At 38.7% G+C, this 22484-nt stretch overlaps 1 protein-coding gene across 1 annotated transcript in view; it reads left to right on the top strand.

Moving 5' to 3' along the window:
• ELP3 (elongator acetyltransferase complex subunit 3) overlaps positions 1 to 22484 on the top strand; it is a 625666-nt gene that overhangs the window by 466831 nt on the left and 136351 nt on the right. Inside the window, exon 13 of the mRNA XM_053709529.1 lies at positions 7594 to 7821. Coding sequence (XP_053565504.1) covers positions 7594 to 7821 — 228 coding nt within the window. The remainder of the gene's footprint in view (positions 1 to 7593; positions 7822 to 22484) is intronic.

Raw genomic sequence — 22484 nt, 5'->3', positions numbered from 1 at the left:
GTGGAACACTCTGCCTGTGTGGCACCTGGCTCAGCAAGTCCCATTCACTGAACCAAGTGGGAGAAAGCCAGGGACAAGCTATTTTACAGGTCTGGGGACATAGTCTTAAAGGGGCATTGTTCACCAAAGTCACAATATGTCCCCAGACTGTTCTTAAAGGGCCATACACACCCAATAAAAGTTAATATGTTCTCAGGGGCACAATCTTCCAGGGGCCATAGTCATGAGGAAGGAAGCTGGCAAATAGGCTTCTCCACGATCCATGGAAGCAGGGCAATTTTTCATTTAAAGGGCCAGTTACAAATAGCAGTATGTAACAGAGGCTATCAAGTTCTCCATGTGTGCCTCCCCATACTATAAGTATATTGTCTATATATCTAGTATACAGTTTAATATCACCTCTGAATCTGTTACTTTCACTAAAGATCTTCCTAATTTCAAAATCTGCAAGATATTAGTTTGCATACGAGGGAGTGAATTTCGCCCCCATCGCAGTGCCTCTAAGCTGTATAAAAAATTCACCATTAAAAATAAAATAGTTATGTTTCAGTAAATAAGTAATAGACTGTAAAATAAATGCAATGAGTTCTGGGTCATATTCTGAATATCTCTCAAGCTTCCTCTTAACTGCACTGACTCCTAGGTCATGAGGAATACACGAATACAGAGAGACTGCATCCATGGTGGCAAATCTAAACCCTTCCCTCCATTGAAAATTCTGTAAAAGTCTTAAGTAGATGTTTAGTATCTCTAAGAAATCCTGGCAAAGACTGGACTATGGGCTCTAGCTGTGCACCTACCCACTGTCCCAGTCTCTCCCCCAGGGAAGCGATAGCTGAAATTATTGGTCTCCCTGGGAATTGGCCGGAGATTTATTAACTTTGGGTAAATATTTAAATACTGGTACTCTAGGAAATTCAACATATATGTATTCACTGGTTTTATTTGTAAGTATAGAGTTCTCCACCCCTAAATCTAATAGATGTTTTAACTCTTTCTGGTATTTCAAAGTGGGATTAAATGTTAGCTTCTTGTTAGTGTATACATCTCCTAGTTGTCTATAGGCTTCACTAAGGTACTCTACTTTATCAAGGACCACAATTGATCCACCTCTGTCTGAATTTACAACCACCAAATCTGGATTATTCTTCAATTTATTCAATGCATGTATTTCTTTCTTACTCAAATTATTGTGTCTATATCTACCCTTCTCATCCTCACTGACTTTCTCAGATAGCGCGATCAGATCTTGTTCTAAGATAGAATGGAATAGCTCAATAACATTGTTACGTGCATACACTGGATAGAATGTGCTAGCTTTAAATTCTTTAACTATTTGTTGTTTACCAGCTATTCCTATTGTGATGTTGTCTCCCTGTAATTCACACAAGGATACAATATCACACAGCTCTCCAAAGTCACAATTTTCACTGAGAAACTGGTGTATCCCCTTGTTCATTACGGAGAGAATCTGTCACATTAAGACTTTTGAAATGTTTAATCAGAGTTATTTTTCTGACAAATTTATTAATGTCTAAAATGGTGTCAAATAGATTAAAGTCCCTAGAAGGGGGAAAGCCCAAGCCCTCTTCACAGTGATCCAATTTAGTGGAAGATTAATTATTTTCCGCTTTTGGGGTTCTTTTTCTTCCACTGTGTCCTGCGACTCAGATATCTCAGTGTCAGGGTTCCAGTTATCGGGGCTTCCTCTTGTACATCTTTGTTTTTTCCTTTTGCATATTCCATATGAGCTACCCCATTTTTTTGGCCTCTCCCCTAACTTCATTTCTGATTCTGCATGTATCCTGATTGGTGTTGAAGTCGTCGGAATAGTAGTGGTTGGAGTAACTGAAGTTCATGACAAAACTGAGGCTGTATCACTCGTACAAGCTGTACTTTCAAAACTTGAGAAGGTCACTTTCCTCTGGTACTTGTTCTTATTGCTTGTATTTTTATTCTGTTTCTTTCTCTGAGCTTTTATCTCAGTATTCCAGCTATAAACAACGCCCAACTCATAATCTTCTTTTCCTCTAAATATATCTATATCCCACCAGAATTTCAATTCTCTTATATGTATTTTTTCTTTGTTTGCATACAAGGTTCCAAATTCCATTCTATTCTCATCTGTAGTTGTGCATTTAAATAATTTTTTATATCTCTCCCTCCTATTTGTATCGTTAATCAAAGCCATAATGAATACTATGCAGACCAATCTAATGCTGCTTCTTTGTTCATTACAGGTTAATGCTGAAGCGGTGCCTCCTGCTATGAAATCATTTATCAAAGCTGCTGTCTCTGAGGCTTTCTGCTATTCTCCCACCTTCATATAAGCGTAAAAGGTCAGTTCAGGGTTTTTCCTTCTACAAGTGCTATGGGCCCTGATCCAAGGGTTACTGTAGTATCTTCAGATGGTGAAGTTTCCTCTGGGAATGAGAATCCCTCATCTGAAGTAGAACCTGATATTTCCTCTTTTTGTTTAAAGTTAAATATATTCGTTATCTTTTAAAAGAGGTCTTAGTCACTTTGGGGGTTAAAGATCCTAAATATTCTTATTCTTATTAACCTTGTAAATTCAGTTTTTAAAACTGTTGTTAATCTCCCTGAGGTTTTCGCTATGCCTGATTCTGACTCTTACATGATTGCTAGGGAATGGTCTAAGCCAGGTGTGTCTTTTTAATCCTTCTGCAAGGTTTACAAAGATATCCTTTACCTGCTGTTAATCTAGAGTGGATGGGGCCATTTCCACTCTAGCTAAATGTACTACTATTCCTTTGAAAGAGAGTACTTCCTTTAAGGACCCTTTAGATAGGAAGTTAGATTCATTTCATAGAAGGGCCTTTCTACATACTTGGTTATATTCTTAGACCAGCTATATCTATAGCTGATATAGCTGCTGCTTAAATTTACTGTTTGTCCAGTCTTTCAGAGCAGTTTTCTAATGACCCTGTTAATGCACATCTATTTACCTTGCTTCAGAGTGTAAATTCTTTCATTTGTGATGCTGTGTTTAATATTATGAAAATTAATGTCAAAAGCATATCTTTAGCAATTCTTGCCAGGAGGGACTTCATGGCTTGAATCCTGGAATACTGATATTGTTTCTAAATCTAGATTATTGTCTCTTTCTTTTCAAGAAAATAAGTTATTTGGGTCTGATTTAGATTATACTATTTCTGCTATTACTGGGGGTAATGGAGCTTTTCTTCCGCAAAACAGAAAGTCTTCAGTAAAATCCAAAGCTCTTAATCATTTTTGTTCTTTTAGTCAGAGTAAAGAACAGAAAACAGACTCCTCTATTCAAAAGCAAAGTTCCTCTGCTTCAGTCTGGATGCCTAATGCTAACTGGAACAAGTCCAAGAGGGTAAGAAATCTGTTCCGCTTCTAAAACCGCATGAAGGCGTGGCCCCCAATCCAGCCCTGGTAGGGGGCAGATTAATCCTCTTTCAGGAGGTTTGGTTTCAGTATGTCCCAGATCCCCGAGTTCAGAATATTGTTTCTCAGGGATATCGAATTGGATTCAGAACAAGGCCTCCCAGGGGAAGATTTCTTTATGTCCAATGTTCCAAGGAATCCTGTAAAACTTCAGGCTTTTCTTCAATCTGTCTCAGATCTGGAAGATATGGAGTGATTGCAGGTCATTGGATTTTATTTAAATCTCTTCATTGTTCCAAAGAAGGAAGGCACTTTCAGACTGGTTTTGGATCTAAAGACTCTGAATAAGTTTGTAAGGATTCCATCTTTCAGAATGGAAACTATCAGGACTATTCTGCCCTTTGTTCAGCAAGGTTGGTTTATATCAACAATAGATTTAAAGGATGCTTATCTTCATATTCCAATTCACAGAGAATATTACCAGTTTCTGGGGTTTGCTTTTATGGACAAGCATCAGTTTGTTGCTCTGCCATTTAGTCTGGCTACTGCTCCAATAATATTTACCAGTGTTCTGGGTGCCCTTTTGTCTGTAATCGGAGTTCAGGTTATTGCAGTGTTTCCTTACCTAGATGATATCTTGGTACTAGCTCCGTCTTTTCTTTCAGCAGAATTTCACACCAAATAACTATTGCTGTTTCTTCAAATACATGGTTGCAGGATCAATTTACCAAAGAGTTATTTGATTCCTCAGGCAAAGGTTACTTTCCTAGGTTTACAAATAGACTCAGTGTGCATGAGTCTTTCTCTAACAGAGGAGAGACAGATGAAATTGGTATCCGCGTGTCTGAACCTTCAGTCTTTTTCATTCCCTTCAGTGGCTCTGTGTATAGAAATACTAGGTCTCATAATTGCAGCTTCAGATGCAATTCAATTGGCTCAGGTTTCATATGAGGCCTCTTCAGCATTGTATGCTGTATCAATAGTGCAGGGATTATACTCAGCTGTCTCAAAAGATATTTTTAGATTCCAGTACAACTCAGTCTCTGACTTGGTGGCTGAACCAACAGTTTATTATTCGGGGGGCTTCTTTTTCTCGTCCTACCTCGTCTGTGATGACCACAAATGCAAGTCTTTCAGGTTGGGGAGCTTTTTGGGGGTCTCTAACAGCACAGGGGGTTTAGGATCCTAGGAAGGCGAGGTTACCTATCAATATTCTAGAACTCCATGCAATTTTCAGGGCCCTTTAAGTATGGCCTCTGACAATGTCACAGCATTAGCTTATGTCAACTATCAGGGGGGAACTCACCATTCCCTGGCTATGATGGAGGTATCTCGAATTCTCTCTTAGGCAGAATTAAATTATTGCCTAATTTCTGTGATTCACATCCCAGGAGTGAACAATTGGGAGTCAGACTTTCTCAGTCGTCAGTCTCTACATCCAGGGGAGTGGTCTCTTTATCAGGTTGTGTTCAATCTGATTGTGGATCTTTGGGGTCTACCAGAGATAGATCTGATGGCCTCTCATTTGAACAACAAACTTACCAGGTACTTTGCGAGATTCAGGAATCCTCAGGCAGAGATAGTGGATGGTCTAGTAGTTCCTTAGTCATTTCTGCCTGCTTATCTGTTTTCTCCACTGGTTCTTCTTTCCAGAGGGATTTCCAAGATAAGGCTAGAGAAGTCATTTGTATTCCTGATTGCCCCAGCAGATTTGGTATGCGGATCTGGTTCAAATGTCCAGTTGCCCTCCTTGGCCTCTTCATCTGCGGTCACACCTTCTGTCTCAAGGTCCTTTCTTCCATCCAGATCTAAAGTCTCTAAACTTGATGGCCTGGAAATGGAACGCTTAGTTTTTAGAAATAGAGGTTTCTCAGATTCTCTGATTGAAACTCTGATTCAGACTTGTAAGCCTGTTTTTAGGAAGATTTATCACACAGTAAGGAACATTTTAATTTCCTGTTTTTTTTTTTTAAATCATGTTTTTTTTTTCTGCCGTTCTTTTAAAATTCCTAGGATTTTGCAGTTTTTGCAGTATGGTTTAGATAAGGGTTTATCTGCCAGTTCCCTGAAAGGCCAGATTTTTGCTCTTTCGGTTTAGTTCTACAGAAAGATTGCTACTCTTCCTGATGTTCATTGTTTTGTTCATGCTCTGGTCCGAGTTAAAACTGTTGTCAAGCCTATTTCTCATCCTTGGAATCTTAACCTAGTTTTAAGGATTTTGCAGGCTCCTCATTTTGAGCCTATGCATAAATTGGACGTTAAACTACTTTTGTGGAAAGTATTGTTTCTTTTGGCCATATCTTCTGCTAGAAGAGTTTCTGAATTGTCTGCTCTTTCTTGTGAGTCTCCTTATCTGATTTTTCATCAGGTTAAGGCTGTTTTATGGACATCATTTATTGCCTAAGGTTGTTTCTTCAGACAACTTTGGTAGGGAGATTGTTTTTCCCTTTTTGTGTCGTAATCCGAAGAATGCTTCTGAAAGATCTTTGCATTCTCTGGAAGTTGTTAGCAGCATCATCCTAATATCTCAATGCCCTAAGTATTTCAGACAAACCTCTAGTTTGTTTGTTCTTTTCTCTTGGCCTAGTAAAGGTCAGAAGGCCTCTATTTCTTTAGCCTCTTGGTTGAGACTTTTGATTCACAGAGCTTATTTGGAGACAGGTCTGCCTCCGCCACAGTGGATTACAACTCATTCTTCTAGGTCAGTTGCCACTTCTTGGGTTTTCAAGAATGAGGCTTCAGTTGATAAAATTTGCAAGCCAGCTACTTGGTGGTCTTTGCATACTTTTACTAAATTTTACCATGTTGACATATTGCTTCCTCTGATACAGCCTTTAAATATAAAGCTTTTTTGGGAAATTGACTCAGTTTGATGATTATGCTTGTTTTTTTTATATAACTACATGTAAAAGACACTACTATAAAGATGAATATGCACAGATACTGATATAAACATCCAGTATAAAACCTTTTAAAAACTTACATAGAAGCTCACAGTTTAGCATTGTTGATGAGGTAGTCTGGGACACCCACTGAAAGGGGCTGGGTAAACAAAAAGAGCAGACAACCCCTCACCTCCCCCCTTCCCTGCATATAAAAAGACAGATAACATAAACAGGAGCTAGCAGGAGTCTAAACGCGTGTATACATCTGACACTGTGGGGCTTGGTTAGGAGTCTGAAAATACACATTTTTATAAAAACACTACCAGATGGGCTATATAAATGGATAATCTACAAAACATTTATGCAAAGAAAAATAAAGTGTACAATTTCCCTTTAAGTGCATTATAAAAAAAAGAGATTTTTTCTTATAGAAAAAAAATGTTTTTTTAAATCCATCCCTTTATGTTAATACTAGTGGACTGCCTTAGCTTGCTATTAGTTCCCATAAATAATGGATTGTGGACTCTCACCTTCTGTATGAAAGAAAACATAATTTATGCTTACCTGATAAATTCATTCATTTAACGGTGGTGAGAGTCCACGAATCCCCACCCTTTGTTTTTTTTCTAAGTTTTGAGTTTGTTTCCTTTTTCACACCTCTGTTGAGTGGCTATACGTTAGACTAAGGTATGTGTGAGGTGGGAGGGGTTTTATAGAGCTCTTGGGGTTTGGGACTCTTTGCCTCCTCCTAGTGGTAGAGAAGAGTCATTTCCATGAGTATTTTGAATTTTGAAAGCTTCAAGCGCTCCCTAAAGACTCTACTGTCCAGGGATGCATACAACCTACACCAGTGGTTCTCAACCAAAGTGACCTCAAGGCCCGGTAAATTTTAGCTAGACATGTCCAGGGCCCAGTATATATATATATATATATATATATATATATATATATATATATATATATATATATATATATATATATATATAGTGAGCAGCAGGGGCGCGCTGATCAGCCATTACTATCTGCCATGAACCCCCTTAGCATGTAAGCCTAAGAGCCCAACTGTTTGCAGATCACCTTCATAAGAGCTTACTAGAACAGTGCGACTCTCGACAGGGCCCTCTACCCATTTAATTCCTATAAATGCTACCTTGTATACCGCCTGTGTTTATAGCGCTGCGGAATCTGTGGGCGCTCTACAAATAACCGATGATAATAATGAGTAATTGATCATGGACTCTCACCACTATAAAATAAATTCATTTATCGGGTAAGCATAAATTGTTTTTTTTGTTTTTTTATTCAGTTTAATAGTATTTCTCTCTCACTTTAACAGGTGGAGTTAATTCGCAGAGATTATGTGGCAAATGGTGGTTGGGAGACCTTTCTATCATATGAAGATCCAGAGCAAGACATACTTATTGGTTTGCTTCGTTTGCGAAAATGTTCAGAAGAGTCCTTTAGGCCTGAGTTGAAGGGAGGAGTGTCTATCGTCCGTGAATTGCATGTGTACGGTAGTGTGGTTCCAGTCAGCAGCCGCGATCCTTCGAAATTTCAACATCAGGTGTGTTAATATTTCTAATTTGCATAAAACATATTTTCTTAAGGCGTGGTAATTTAATCCTCTTTTTGGAACAAGTGTTCCAGACAACCAAGTTTTACCAAATGGCTATTCTTGTAAGAAAAAGGTTTTTAGGAAGTGTTTACCTCAGGCCGTAGATCAAGAGCTCTTTTCCCCCTACTATGACTTCCTATGGGTAGGTTTGGTACTAACCTACCAGTAACGAATATTACATTTCAAGTGTGATATTGTTGAAGTATTTGAAATACTTAATGATTAATATTTATTAATATTGGCCAAAGATAGTCACTAGATAACAGGAGTGACTATAATTGTTCAGTATTAAGTATAATAATTCCTAGATTCTTTTACATCATGTATGTGGCATATACACTCACTCTTACTTATTGCATAAATAAGACACAATGGTTGAAATTTTAGAATTTAATAACTTAAAGGGATATTAAACCCCCCAAAAAAATTATTTCATGATTCAGACAGAGCATGCAATTCTAAGCAACTTTCTAATTTACTCCTATTATTGAAAAAGCAGTAATATAAGGTTTGCTACATTTAGCCACCAATCAGCAAACACTATCCAGGTGCTGAAACAAAATAGTTCCGGCTCTAAAAGTGAAGGTCAATTTCGATGATTTAGTGCCCAGTTTTTAATAATCCTATAAAAAACAAGGGCACTTTAATTCATCAAAATTGGCATTTCACTTGTTTTCTTCTAAAACTTACCTTTTAATCCTGAGAGCCGCTCCAGTGATTCCCCCGGCCGTCGGAAGCCTCTTCTTACGTCAGAAATATTGAATCCGGCTTCCTCCAATCATGGCTTCCCCCCCGGGGGATCATGGCCTGAGGCAACGCCGTGATTGGAGGAAGCCGGATTCATCACTTTGGACCCGCGAAGAGGGCTTGCGAAGGGCGGAGGAAGCGCTGCACTGGCTGTCAGGATTAAAAGGTAAATTTTTGAAGAACACAAGTGAAATGTCAATTTTGATGAATTAAAGTGCCCTTGTTTTTAATAGGATTCTTAAAAACCGGGCACTAATTCATTGAAATTGACTTTGACTTTAAGCTTACAGTCCTGCTTTTTTAAATCAAGAAAGCATGAGAACAGGACTAAATTAGAAAGTGGCTTAAAATTGCATGCTCTATCTGAACTGTGAAAGCAAAAAATTGGGTTTAGTGTCCCTTTAAAAGAAAATTTATGAATTGGTATCAAAAACAATTACAAAGTAGTATGTCTAGTGAATCTATTTTACTTAATGTTATGGTACCAATAACAGATTAAATGCAACCACAGACTGCAAAAATATAACCTGCAAATTAATTTATTTGATCACAGTTCTTGTTACAAAGTGCAATTAAAATGTATTTATTTTTTTAAATCTTGTAACAAAGGTATTAAGTAGATCTATCAGACAACAACAATAATTACGTTGGTACATTTAACTAAATAGCTCAATACATAGATACCAAATCTGTATGGTTATAATATATTAATAATATTTGGGTAGTATTGGCACAATATAATTCAAAAAGCTGCTGCAGGGGCAAAATTAACTGATATATATTTACCTTAGCTATTGTGTAGAGAGAGCCCAAATATATCAATATGCCCACATTACATACTGTTCTATGCAAACCAAATGAATATACTAACCTGTGAGAACAAACTATATTCTCTGTTTAAAGTGAAAGTAAATCCTAGTGTTTTACAAACGCTAGGATTGACTATGGAAACAAATAAAGGGGACTTTCATTCATGAAGTATAAGATACTTCATGTAGAAAGCTCCTTTGTTTCAATCAATCGCCGTTCTTGGCTGCTACAGCAGCACACGGCTAAAAAAAATGTTTTGCTAAGTGGTGACATTTTCACCTCTTAGCCAATAGCCGTGTGGTAAATCCGGCTCCCATGGGTGCCAAGCCGGATTTACAGCACGGCTATTGGCTAAGAGGTGAAAATGTCACCTCTTAGCAAAAAAATTTTTTAGCCGTGGGCTGCTATAGCAGCTAAAAAACTGCGATTGGATAAAACAAATAAGGAAGCTTTCTGCATGAAGTATCTTATATTTCATTAATGAAAGTCCCCTTTATTTGTTTCAAAAGTCAATCCTAGCGTTTGTAAAACGCTAGGATTTACTTTTACTTTAAGTAGTTTGTATCCTTTCTGCAGTTAAGAATAAAAACTTACACTACAAAGGTTTAACCAAATCAACATTCATTTGCTCTGACTATACTGAAGTATTAATTACCTTAGCCAATATTAAATATGGAAAAGCAATTATACTTTACCAACCAGTAGTGAGGACCTTGGACAGAATAAAGCAGGCTCTAGTAATTGGTCAGAAATTGAGATGGAGTGAGGACCCTCCTGATTTGATGGTACAGCATCTTATAAATTGGGGGCCCCCTTGACTATCAGTTCACTAGCCTTTTTATACTATACATTTCTTCATTTCCTTAAGACCAGCCTTGTTTGTGTACGTAGGGCTGTTCCATCTCTGATAGGTCACTATACATTAACCATTTGTTTAAATAAGTATGTGCTTTACCTGTCCATTAAGTGTCATTGCATCTCCACCTATCATTATGTGACTTCTTTTTCAGGTTCTTAGTCATTGATAATTAAAGGAGATTGAAATAACATATATTTTTAATCTAAATAATTATAAGTATAATAAATATAAGATTTTCAGTATTTTTACCCATTTGATCATATTATAGATTGGTCATGCTATCTATAATATACACACTCGCACACACATACATATTCACCTCTATGGTTGCACATATATACCCTTGCATACATAAATATACTTATGACATAGGTTATTATTACTATTTACCCATTATAAGGTTTTCTCTTGTTTGTTTTCCTTTTAAATATTACCAATACTAAAGTATCGTTACCGGGACCTTATGATAATATTGAATAATAATTAAACTACTCTCAATACCTTTTGCGTGTATCATTCCCTAATACATTTACGTTGTTCATAGAAAGTTAGTATTAAATTGATACATCTTTAATCTGATACATCAATCTCTTGTTAATAAAGTACAATTTAGAATGTGTCCTTATATGATTGCAGCCGTCGCTTTGTGTGTTCTATTCCAGGCCAGGATTTAGAATACAGTGATATTCCCCCAGGTGTGTTAGACTTCATTCCTTATCTGTTTTTTGTGTACTTTCTTAAAACTCAGAGGTAACTGCACAATATATTCTTTCAGAAATGAACAGCCCTTGTAAATACTGCTGTGGGCTTGTCAACAAACCAGTTTCAATCTTTTTGCTCATTCCTAAAGCTCTGTTTGGAAACGCTTGCCTGGATTTGGTTAAAACCTGTTTTAAAAAGGCAAATTTTAGGCTATCCACTTATCCAATATGAGAAATATATAATTTGCATTGAAGATATTTATGTGGCTACCAAATATCTAACAATATACACCACAAATTACTGAGTAGGTCACTATTGTGTGAGAAATTTGTAACTATACATTTGTCTTTTTTTTCTTTAGCAGGGCAGAATTTCTGGGTACTTCCTCAGTTCTGCTAGATTACATTTTTTTATGATATTTTTTTTTATTTAGGTTGTACAGAGATGTTACAGTCTTTCTGCATAGACATTAGCAAACAAATGAAATTAATGGGTTATAAACTATAGCAAGCAAAATAAACCTCTTATTTATATAGACAATACTAATGATTATAATTGGAATTAACCCCTGCAACCAATTGTTAAACAATATGGGCAGGGTTTCCCCCACGATAAATAGTGGCCTTTCTTGGACCACCACCACATTATGTTGCTGAAAATGGAAAATTACAGGGGACTAGAATACAGACGGCCACTCTAAGACCCATAGTAATAAAATATAAATATAAATGTATCAATATACCCACACCATATAGATTGTATAGTTGAGAGGAAACAAATAAGAAACAAACTAGAGTAACTGTGCAATGATCGTGGGATATTTCCCTATCAGACCAAACTCGGCCAGTAGTCTTCTTATCCCGGCGTCAAGTGGAATGATAGGAAATGTAAGTTAGTGAAATGAGGTAAGCAGTACTCACGGTAGACAGGGTAGTCCTTCAGGGCAATAAGAATGCGGCAGAGTGGTCAAGACAGGCTGAGTCCGGCAACACAAAGCAATTCAGCAGTGTAGCAGTTCAGGCGTAAAACAATAGAATGGTCAGACAAGCAAAGTTTAATAACAGTATGGCAAACCAGCAGTTCAGGGGTTAAGGAAGCAGAGTGGTCAGACAAGCAGAGTTCAATAACAGTATGGCAATCCAGCAGTTCAGGGGTTAAGGAAGCAGAGTGGTCAGACAAGCAGAGTTCAATAACAGTATGGCAATCCAGCAGTTCAGGGGTTAAGGAAGCAGAGTGGTCAGACAAGCAGAGTTCAATAACAGTATGGCAATCCAGCAGTTCAGGGGTTAAGGAAGCAGAGTGGTCAGACAAGCAGAGTTCAATAACAGTATGGCAATCCAGCAACACAGCACCCAGGAGCACACAAATCAACACCTATACTTGGGCACAGGTGAATGTAAGTGAGGTACTTACATAGCTGCAGGATTCGCTCCACAGGAGGAAACTGGACCAGCATCATGAAGAGAGGCGGGCGGCCGGGCAGCGTGACATACTGTAAGGAAGTCATTATTCCTCACAGGGCTCAAGGGAAGGCTTGAACAATTATGTTTTTATTATATTTGATTATATATGATATTTGAAGCAGTATACTATCCACTTATAAAGCTGTAAAAAGTAATATCTGATTATTAAACACAAGAGAAGGTAGAATAGCAATACAACTGACCAACTGGAGTCATTTAAGTAAAATGACAAAAATAGACTTGATTGCGGTACTTCTGGTTAATACATTAGGGGAGATTATTGAGAAAGCTAAAAGGTGTATTATTTATGACACTATGTTCTTATAAATTGGTAGTCAAAAAACCTACAATGGAATAGTACCCAACTTGTCCCACTGCCTTGGCCACTGACAGCAGATCATAAGCTCAGTTGGGTAACTACTGGATTATAGGTGGTATTTGTTAAATCATTAAACCTTCACATAATCAAAAGAATGCTAAAAAAACAAAAAAACATAAGATAACCGTGGCAAATCCTTAAAAAAGCAAGTCTAGTCACTATGATAGAGAACAGGAGATAATCCAATTGGTTATTCAAAAAACAGAATTTATGTTTACCTGATAAATTTCTTTCTCCTACGGTGTATCCGGTCCACGGTTTCATCCTTACTTGTGGGATATTCTCAATCCCTACAGGAAGTGGCAAAGAGAGCACACAGCAAAGCTGTCCATATAGCTCCCCTCAGGCTCCGCCCCCCCAGTCATTCGACCGACGGTTAGGAGAAAAAGGAGAACCATAGGGTGCAGTGATGACTGTAGTTTATAAAAAATAAATTTAAACCTGACTAAAATGCCAGGGTGGGCCGTGGACCGGATACACCGTAGGAGAAAGAAATTTATCAGGTAAACATAAATTCTGTTTTCTCCTACATTGGTGTATCCGGTCCACGGTTTCATCCTTGTGGGAACCAATACCAAAGCTTTAGGACACGGATGAAGGGAGGGAACAAGTCAGGTAACCTAAACGAAAGGCACCACTGCTTGCAAAACCTTTCTCCCAAAAATAGCCTCCGAAGAAGCAAAAGTATTGAATTTGTAAAATTTGGCAAATGTATGCAGTGAAGACCAAGTCGCTGCCTTACAGATCTGTTCAACAGAAGCCTCATTCTTGAAAGCCCAAGTGGAAGCCACAGCTCTAGTAGAGTGAGCTGTAATTCGTTCAGGAGGCTGCCTTCCAGCAGTCTCATAAGCCAACCGGATGATACATTTCAGCCAGAAAGACAGAGAGGTCGCAGTCGCCTTTTGACCTCTCCTCTTACCAGAATAGACGACAAACAAGGACGATGTTTGGCTGAAATCTTTAGTTGCTTTTAGGTAAAACTTCAAAGCACGAACCACATCGAGATTGTGTAACAGACGTTCCTTGTTAGAAGCTGGGTTAGGACACAGAGAAGGAACAACTATTTCCTGGTTAATATTCTTATTGGAAACCACTTTTGGAAGAAAACCAGGTTTGGTACGTAACACTACCTTATCTGTATGAAACACCAGATAGGGTGAATTACACTGCAAAGCAGACAATTCAGAAACTCTTCTAGCGGAAGAGATAGCAACCAAAAACAAAACTTTCCAAGATAGTAACTTAATATCTATGGAATGTAGAGGTTCAAACGGAACCCCCTGAAGAACTGAAAGAACTAGATTTAGACTCCATGGAGGAGCCACAGGTCTGTAGACAGGCTTGATTCTGACTAAAGCCTGCACAAACTCCTGAACATCTGGCATTGCTGCCAGACGTTTGTGTAACAAAACAGACAGAGCTGATATCTGTCCTTTTAAGGAACTAGCTGACAAACCTTTCTCCAATCCTTCTTGGAGAAAAGCTACAATCCTTGGAATCCTAATCTTACTCCATGAGTAACTCTTGGATTCGCACCAACAAAGATATTTCCGCCATATCTTATGGTAAATTTTCCTAGTGACAGGCTTTCTAGCCTGAATCAGGGTATCTATAACTGAATCCGAAAACCCACTCTTAGCTAGAATCAAGCGTTCAATCTCCAAGCAGTCAGTTGCAGAGAGACTAGGTTTGGATGAACAAATGGACCTTGAATTAGAAGGTCCTGCCTCAAAGGTAACTTCCATGGTGGAACCGATGACATATTCACCAGGTCTGCATACCAAGTTCTGCGTGGCCACGCAGGAGCTATCAGAATTACCGAAGCCTTCTCCTGTTTGATCCTGGCTACTAGCCGTGGGAGAAGAGGAAACGGTGGAAAGACATAAGCTAGATTGAACGACCAAGGCGCTGCTAAGGCATCTACCAGTGTCGCCTTGGGATCCCTGGACCTGGACCCGTAACATGGAACTTTTGAGTTCTGACGTGACGCCATCTGATCCAGATCCGGAATGCCCCATAATTGAGTCAACTGGGCAAAAACCTCCGGGTGAAGTTCCCACTCCCCCGGATGGAAAGTCTGACGACTCAGATAATCCGCTTCCCAGTTGTCCGCTCCTGGGATGTGAATTGCTGATAGATGGCAGCAGCGATCCTCTGCCCATTTGATGATCTTGGATACCTCTCTCATCGCCAGGAAACTCTTCGTTCCCCCCTGATGATTGATGTACGCTACAGTCGTCATGTTGTCCGACTGAAATCTGATGAATCTGGCCTCCGCTAGTTGAGGCCATGCCTGGAGCGCATTGAATATCGCTCTCAATTCCAATATGTTTATCGGGAGAAGAGATTCTTCCCGAGACCATAGACCCTGAGCCTTCAGGGACTCCCAGACCGCGCCCCAGCCCAAAAGACTGGCGCCGGTCGTGACGATGATCCACTCCGGTCTGCGGAAACTCATTCCCTGAGACAGGTGATCTAGAGACAGCCACCAGAGGAGTGAGTCTCTGGTTTTCTGGTCCATTTGAATCTGGGGAGACAAGTCTGCATAATCCCCATTCCACTGTTTGAGCATGCACAGTTGCAATGGTCTTAAATGAATTCGAGCAAAAGGAACCACGTCCATTGCCGCAACCATTAGTCCTATTACCTCCATGCACTGAGCTATGGAGGGCTGAGGAATGGATTGAAGAAATAAAAAACTACAACTAACACCACATACTCTTTACCACCCCCGGGGAGATGCTACTAGTTAGAGCAGCAAAGAGAATGACTGGGGGGGCAGAGCCTGAGGGGAGCTATATGGACAGCTTTGCTGTGTGCTCTCTTTGCCACTTCCTGTAGGGATTGAGAATATCCCACAAGTAAGGGTGAAACCGTGGACCGGATACACCAATGTAGCAGAAAAGGCAATTTTAAGGGTATTGGCAGAGGTTTTAATACCTGTGCAAAAATTAAATTAGGAACAATTTCTTTTCGAATGTAAACAAAATGTTTTTTCTCTATGAATTTTTATGTTAACTGTAGAAACATCTATTGTCCTGCAACCTATGTGATTGTCAGTATGTACACAAATCTTCATGTGAAGTAAGGACAAGATACGTTGAGCATGTACAAGATGTAAAATTCTATAGCAAAGACTCTGCAGTAACACAGCATTTTAACTATGTTCATTCTTCTAATATAGCTGATATGTCTATACAAGTGATAGACATTGCAACAGTGCCACCAAGGAGGTAATAGAGACAAGATCTTAGAGAGGAAGGAATTTATATTGGATTCTAAAATTAGAAACAAGATTATCCAAAGGAACAAATAAAGAATGGGATATAAGTTATGTTGTGGAAAGTTGAAAATCATTCATGATGAGAATTAACCTTGTATCCTGTCCTTGCATTTCATTAGAAATATATACTCAAATTGTCTGTTCACTGCATGTGAATTATCCTTTGAAGTAAAAAAAAATATCAGATATTAGATTTTTTTTTTAAAATTACAATTTGATTTGATTAATGACCACATATGTTATGAGAGATGTATAACTAATCATCAATCTGACTTCATAGGGAATCATGCCTAAGTCCAAATGAATGCTTTTTTTTGTCTTTATATTATGATGTTTTAACAGTGTTCAAAGGGTTAACTCCCTTCTTGTGCTTATAAAATGAAGCTGTAACCAAGGAGGCACAGTCTATGATGTGTGTGAAACGCGCCAGTGAGATCCGTTGTTGGGCGCCATCCGTGTCTGCTTTTGAATATGTCTCAGTAAATGGTGTTTTTAACCTCTCAACACCTAGCAGTGTCATACTTTCTCTTTGTGCCTGGAACTATTTGAGCAAACTGACTCGTTGCAGTACAGGCACTCTGAGCTGGGAGGAGATACAAAGGAAGATTTTGCACTCGCGTTGCAGCGTGCAGCTGCTTTGTGCCACGGCTTGTGTTTAGAAACAGCAAAATCCCCTAAATGCCTACAGTTTAAAGGGTTTCATTTGGACCTGTCGTCTACTTTATTAGATAAGACTTCATGATAAAAATGTATTTAGTAAAGAACATAACAATCAAGTGTTCTGGAGTACTTAATATCTATGTATATACATAGCCATACCAGGGGCCAGTATGTATGGTGCTAATATTCAGTCAATGGTGCTTGTAATATAAAAACTTATAGAGCCCTGGCAGTAATAATCATTAACCCCTTAACGACCAGTGCCATACCCTGTACGATGTTGGTTGTTATGCCCTTAAGGGCCAGCGCTATTTCTGCATGTACCACGAGTGGGGCACTGCAGAAATAGATTTGCAGAGTTACCGATGTCTGCATCAGACAGCGGTGGAGACGATCGTTGGTTGGTTGGGGGGGAGAAGGAGGGAGGCAGTTGGACGGCCCATCGCTGTAGGAGGCGGGAGTGAGTGGGACCGCTACGCCACGCTACAGGGGAAAAAAACCATCTGCGTCATTGAGGGGGAAGATGGGAGGAGGGGCAATTAGTGGGATTTGTTGATGGAAAGGGATCTGGGAGGGGAAGGGGGGTAGGGTATTGAGGGGGGCAGCTAAACTACAGAAAAAATGGGTATTTAAAAAAAAAAAAAATATTTTGCCTAATTTGCAGCAAACTGGGTACTGGCAGACAGCTGCCAGTACCTAAGATGGCAGCAAATAGGTAGGGGGGGGGTTAGAGAGCTTTTTTGGGGGATCAGGGAGGTTGGGAGGTAAGGGGGGATACTACTCTGCAGAAAAAAAATAATATATATATATATATATAAAAATACATTTATTTTTAAACAGGCAGACTTTTTGCCAGTACTTAAGATGGGGTGACCTTTTGGGGGGTGGGGGAGGGAAGAGATCTGTTTGGGAGGGATCAGGGGGTGGGATGTGTCAGGTGGGAGGCTCATCTCTACAGTAAAGCTAAAATTAACCCTACAAACTACATAATTAACCCCTTCACTGCTGGACATAATACAAGTGTGGTGCGCAGCGGCATTTAGCGGCCTTCTAATTACAGAAAAGCAATGCCAAAGCCATATATGTCTGCTATTTCTGAACAAAGGCGATCCCAGAGAAGCATTTACAACCATTTGTGCCATGATTGCACAAGCTGTTTGTAAATAATTTCAATGAGAAACCTAAAATTGTAAAAAGTGAATTTTTTTTTTTTTTTTTTGATCGCATTTGGCAGTGAAACGGTGGCATGAAATATACCAAAATTGGCCTAGATCAATACTTTAGATTGTCTACTAAAAAAAATATATAGTTTCAATAGGTAAATATAAAAATGTCTCTTTCTGTTTAAATGTAGTGATGGCAAAAATGCTCTGGTCTTTTGGGGAAGTTTTAGTCTAAAATGCCCGGTCCTGAAGGGGTTAAAGAGGGCGCTTTTGCTTGAAAGAGGTCTCTAAAGTTAGTGCTTGTCATATAAACTTAATGAAACAAGATAAAATTATAGCTATTTGTATCGTAGCAAAAATAAAATAGAATATTCTTATAGTAATCAGACCATAGGGCATCATAAATTGGGGATAAACAACAAACTATTGTAATCTCACAGTACAGTGCAACGCACCTACCTTAGTAACCCAGCTTAGTCTATGGACAGTTGTATAGCAGTAGCTTCAGTTCATCTCTTCAGGTCTAAGTTACTATTATTATATTATCTAATTAGTTTCATTCTCTTGGTATCCTTCATTGAAAAACATACCTAGGGTAGGCTCTAGAGCTGCTGATTGGTTGCGGCAGATATATGCCTCATGTTATTGGCTCACCCATGTGCATTTCTGTTTCTTTAACAAAGGACACTAAGAGAATGAAGCAAATTAGATAATAGGAGTTCATTGGTAAAATGTTTAAAAGTGTATTCTCTATCTCATGAAAGTCAAATGTTTGGTTTTATGACCCTTTAACCCCCTTCAACTTGCCAGCTGAAGAGGCAATCTCAAAAATGTACAAAGCCCTGACTGCTGCTGAAACATATATAAAGGTTATTCTACAATGACAGCTGTAGGACCAGAGGGACCATTTATGCTTTCTTATGCAGGAGCTTCTCCTGTTGAACTGATTGCGCTGTTGGAAGGCTGGGATATGCTGTGATGAGTGTTTGACATTCATCCTTAACTCATAACATATTGGACTCTGTCATGGAATGCCATGCTTATATAGAAAACGTGCCAACTACTGGGCACTACAGATCGGTTTGAATGTTTTCTACCTCCACACATATTGCGGGTGCAACACCAATTGGCTTTTAAAAGGGTATTAGGAATGACAGACACATATGTAGAAAATGCTACGTGCACACTCATCCAGTGTATTGGGTTAAGTTTTGTAGATGAGTGGTGGGGAGCGCAGCTGGCGTAGATTCCCACTGCACCTTACTGCTCACCTCAGTGGGATATTCCACGCCATTGAGATTCCCTAATGGGTCAACTGTCTCCTGAGCAGTAGTTGGACAGTACGGTATCCCAATAAACTTTAACAGTTGCTTCTCCAGTCCTTTAAAGTGCCTTTACAGCAGTCCGAGAACCTCCTTTTCCCAAAGAGTAATTGAGATCATGACTACTCCCAAACTAGAGAAACTGGCTCACCACAAGAGATGGAAAGTGTAGGAACCTAATTTAGTTATGGTTTAAGTCCATAATGCTGCTCATCTGTTATATTCATATAGGTAATGTAGCATCCCCTGTTATACAGCACTCATCGGCTTTTGTATCCAGATCCACTGAGAGGAGGGTTAGATAGAGGCCTCAGATGCACAAGCATCACCATTGCAGGTCCACCGTTGGGGTACCTTAGTGCTGGAGATAGGGTCTCCTATGCTGCTCTTTGTGTTAAGCAAGTTTAGATGCATTAAAGCTTGCAGGTGATGATATGTACACGTTTTTCAACAAAGGATATCAAGTTAACAAAGTAAATTTTATAACAGAAGTGAATTTAATAGTGTTTTAAAAGTACATACTGCATCTGAATCATGAGTTTGAATTTGACTTCCATGTTCCTTTAACATTACTAGTTAATGTATGTAAAATACTTGTGTATAATCTGTCATTATAAGTATTGTAGCATATTGTAGAATGATCCTTTGTAAAGCACTGTGTAAAATGTTTGTGTTATAAATAACCAATAATAATAATTTGTTCAGCACTGGTAGCACCACCACAGACAAAGGCAGACTGGCTGCTAAGGTAATGTTAAACCATAATTACAAATAAATACAACAAAGAGATTAGTTGGAAGAGCAGACTGGATTCAGACTTTGAGAGTGATGTTCAGGTTATAGGATGCACATCAAGTGCAAACTGTGATCTATATTCACATTTTATATGTATAATTTATGGGCACCCTCTCAGGTGTAGTCTAAAAAATAAGTAGACGGCAGCAGTAAGAGGCTATTGTTAGGAACAGGTCATTGGGCTAAACTCTTGACCGTCCTTTTATGTGCTGTAGCCTGCTCCATAAATAAATTCCAGCTAAACATCTGTTTACAGTATATGAATGCAATGGTCCACAATATTTAACCAGGTTAGAATTTTAAATTATACCATGGTTAGCTAGCAAGTCTCCATTTAACCGCTCAGCTTCTATAGAGTACTAATGCTGTATTCATCCTTATTGCTGCTATACAGAGTTACAATGTAATACCTTCTACATCTGTTTCCATTGTCCAATCTCTTTTACGTGGCTTACTGATAGAGCTGACATTTTAGTGTCAAGTTGTCACCGGGCATTGTAGACAATGACACTAATATAGTAGTTTGCTCTTCTCTTTTTCACCACTGCATGGCCTTCTAATGGGTACGGAATATGACTGTGAGAGAAAGCAATGTCTATTCTTAAGGATGAATCATATTTCTTGCCATCACACAAAGAAAAGACTGTCTTGGAGCAATTCCTATAATGTGTCTTGTGCTTAATCATGTTTGGGGATAATCTTTTTTTCTCCTAGGTCCTTGCTTTGATGTACATAAACTGATGCCTGCAGAAATAGTCATAAATCTTCTGGAACTTACTACCAAACAACCACATATACCCCAGTTGAGCCTGACAATAACACCATTCTGAGTGCAAAATAATATATATTTACTGTATATTTTATGCTACAAAGTCTTATGTCCCTTTAACAACTGTAGACAAATAAACAATATAACAAAGTTAAGTAGTTAATAAGAATATAAGCCAGTGCCACTTGATCTCAATCCCTTCTGTATGAAAACTCCCCATATATTGTCAGCAGGTGAGCACAATCATCACAACCCCTCTTCTGCCACGTGTCCTTCAGTAACAACCTGAGTTTTCTAGTCGGCAGTCTCTTTAATCGCATGCAGATTTTTCTGCTATGAATGTGAATGAGCGGAAATAAGTGTAAAATGCATGCTTGTGCTCATCCTATACAGATTTATTAAAGTGCTCATTAGTGAATAGGTGAAATTCATGCTTGTGCTCATCCTATACAGATTTATTAAAATGCTCATTGGTGAATAGGTGAAATTCATGCTTGTGCTCATCCTATACAGATTTGTTAAAGTGCTCATTAGTGAATAGGTGAAATTCATGCTTGTGCTCATCCTATACAGATTTATTAAAATGCTCATTGGTGAATAGGTGAAATGCATGCTTGTGCTCATCCTATACAGATTTATTAAAGTGCTCATTAGGGAATAGGTGAAATGCATGCTTGTGCGCATCCTATACAGATTTATTAAAGTGCTCATTAGTGAATAGGTGAAATTCATGCTTGTGCTCATCCTATACAGATTTATTAAAGTGCTCATTGGTGAATAGGTAAAATTCATGCTTGTGCTCATCCTATACAGGTTTATTAAAATGCTCATTAGTGAATAGGTGAAATGCATGCTTGTGCTCATCCTATACAGATTTATTAAAGTGCTCATTAGGGAATAGGTGAAATGCATACTTGTGCGCATCCTATACAGATTTATTAAAGTGCTCATTAGTGAATAGGTGAAATTCATGCTTGTGCTCATCCTATACAGATTTATTAAAGTGCTCATTGGTGAATAGGTAAAATTCATGCTTGTGCTCATCCTATACAGATTTATTAAAATGCTCATTAGTGAATAGGTGAAATTCATGCTTGTGCTCATCCTATACAGATTTATTAAAGTGCTCATTAGTGAATAGGTGAAATTCATGCTTGTGCTTATTCTATACAGATTTATTAAAGTGCTCATTAGTGAATAGGTGAAATTCATGCTTGTGCTCATCCTATACAGATTTATTAAACTGCTCATCAGTGAATAGGTGAAATTCATGCTTGTACTCATCCTATACAGATTTATTAAAATGCTCATTGGTGAATAGGTGAATTGTATGCTTGTGCTCATCCTATACAGATTTCTTTCATGTAATTAACAAGAGTCCATGAGCTAGTGACGTATGGGATATACATTCCTACCAGGAGGGGCAAAGTTTCCCAAACCTTAAAATGCCTATAAATACACCCCTCACCACACCCACAAATCAGTTTTACAAACTTTGCCTCCAAGGGAGGTGGTGAAGTAAGTTTGTGCTAGATTCTACGTTGATATGCGCTCCGCAGCAAGTTGGAGCCCGGTTTTCCTCTCAGCGTGCAGTGAATGTCAGAGGGATGTGAAGAGAGTATTGCCTATTGAATGCAGTGATCTCCTTCTACGGGGTCTA

The sequence above is a fragment of the Bombina bombina genome, chromosome 4, assembly GCF_027579735.1.
Source record: "Bombina bombina isolate aBomBom1 chromosome 4, aBomBom1.pri, whole genome shotgun sequence".
NCBI classification, from domain to species: Eukaryota; Metazoa; Chordata; class Amphibia; order Anura; family Bombinatoridae; genus Bombina; species Bombina bombina.
Note: the sequence above shows the minus strand (reverse complement) of the source record. Positions and strands in the feature narration are given on the sequence as shown.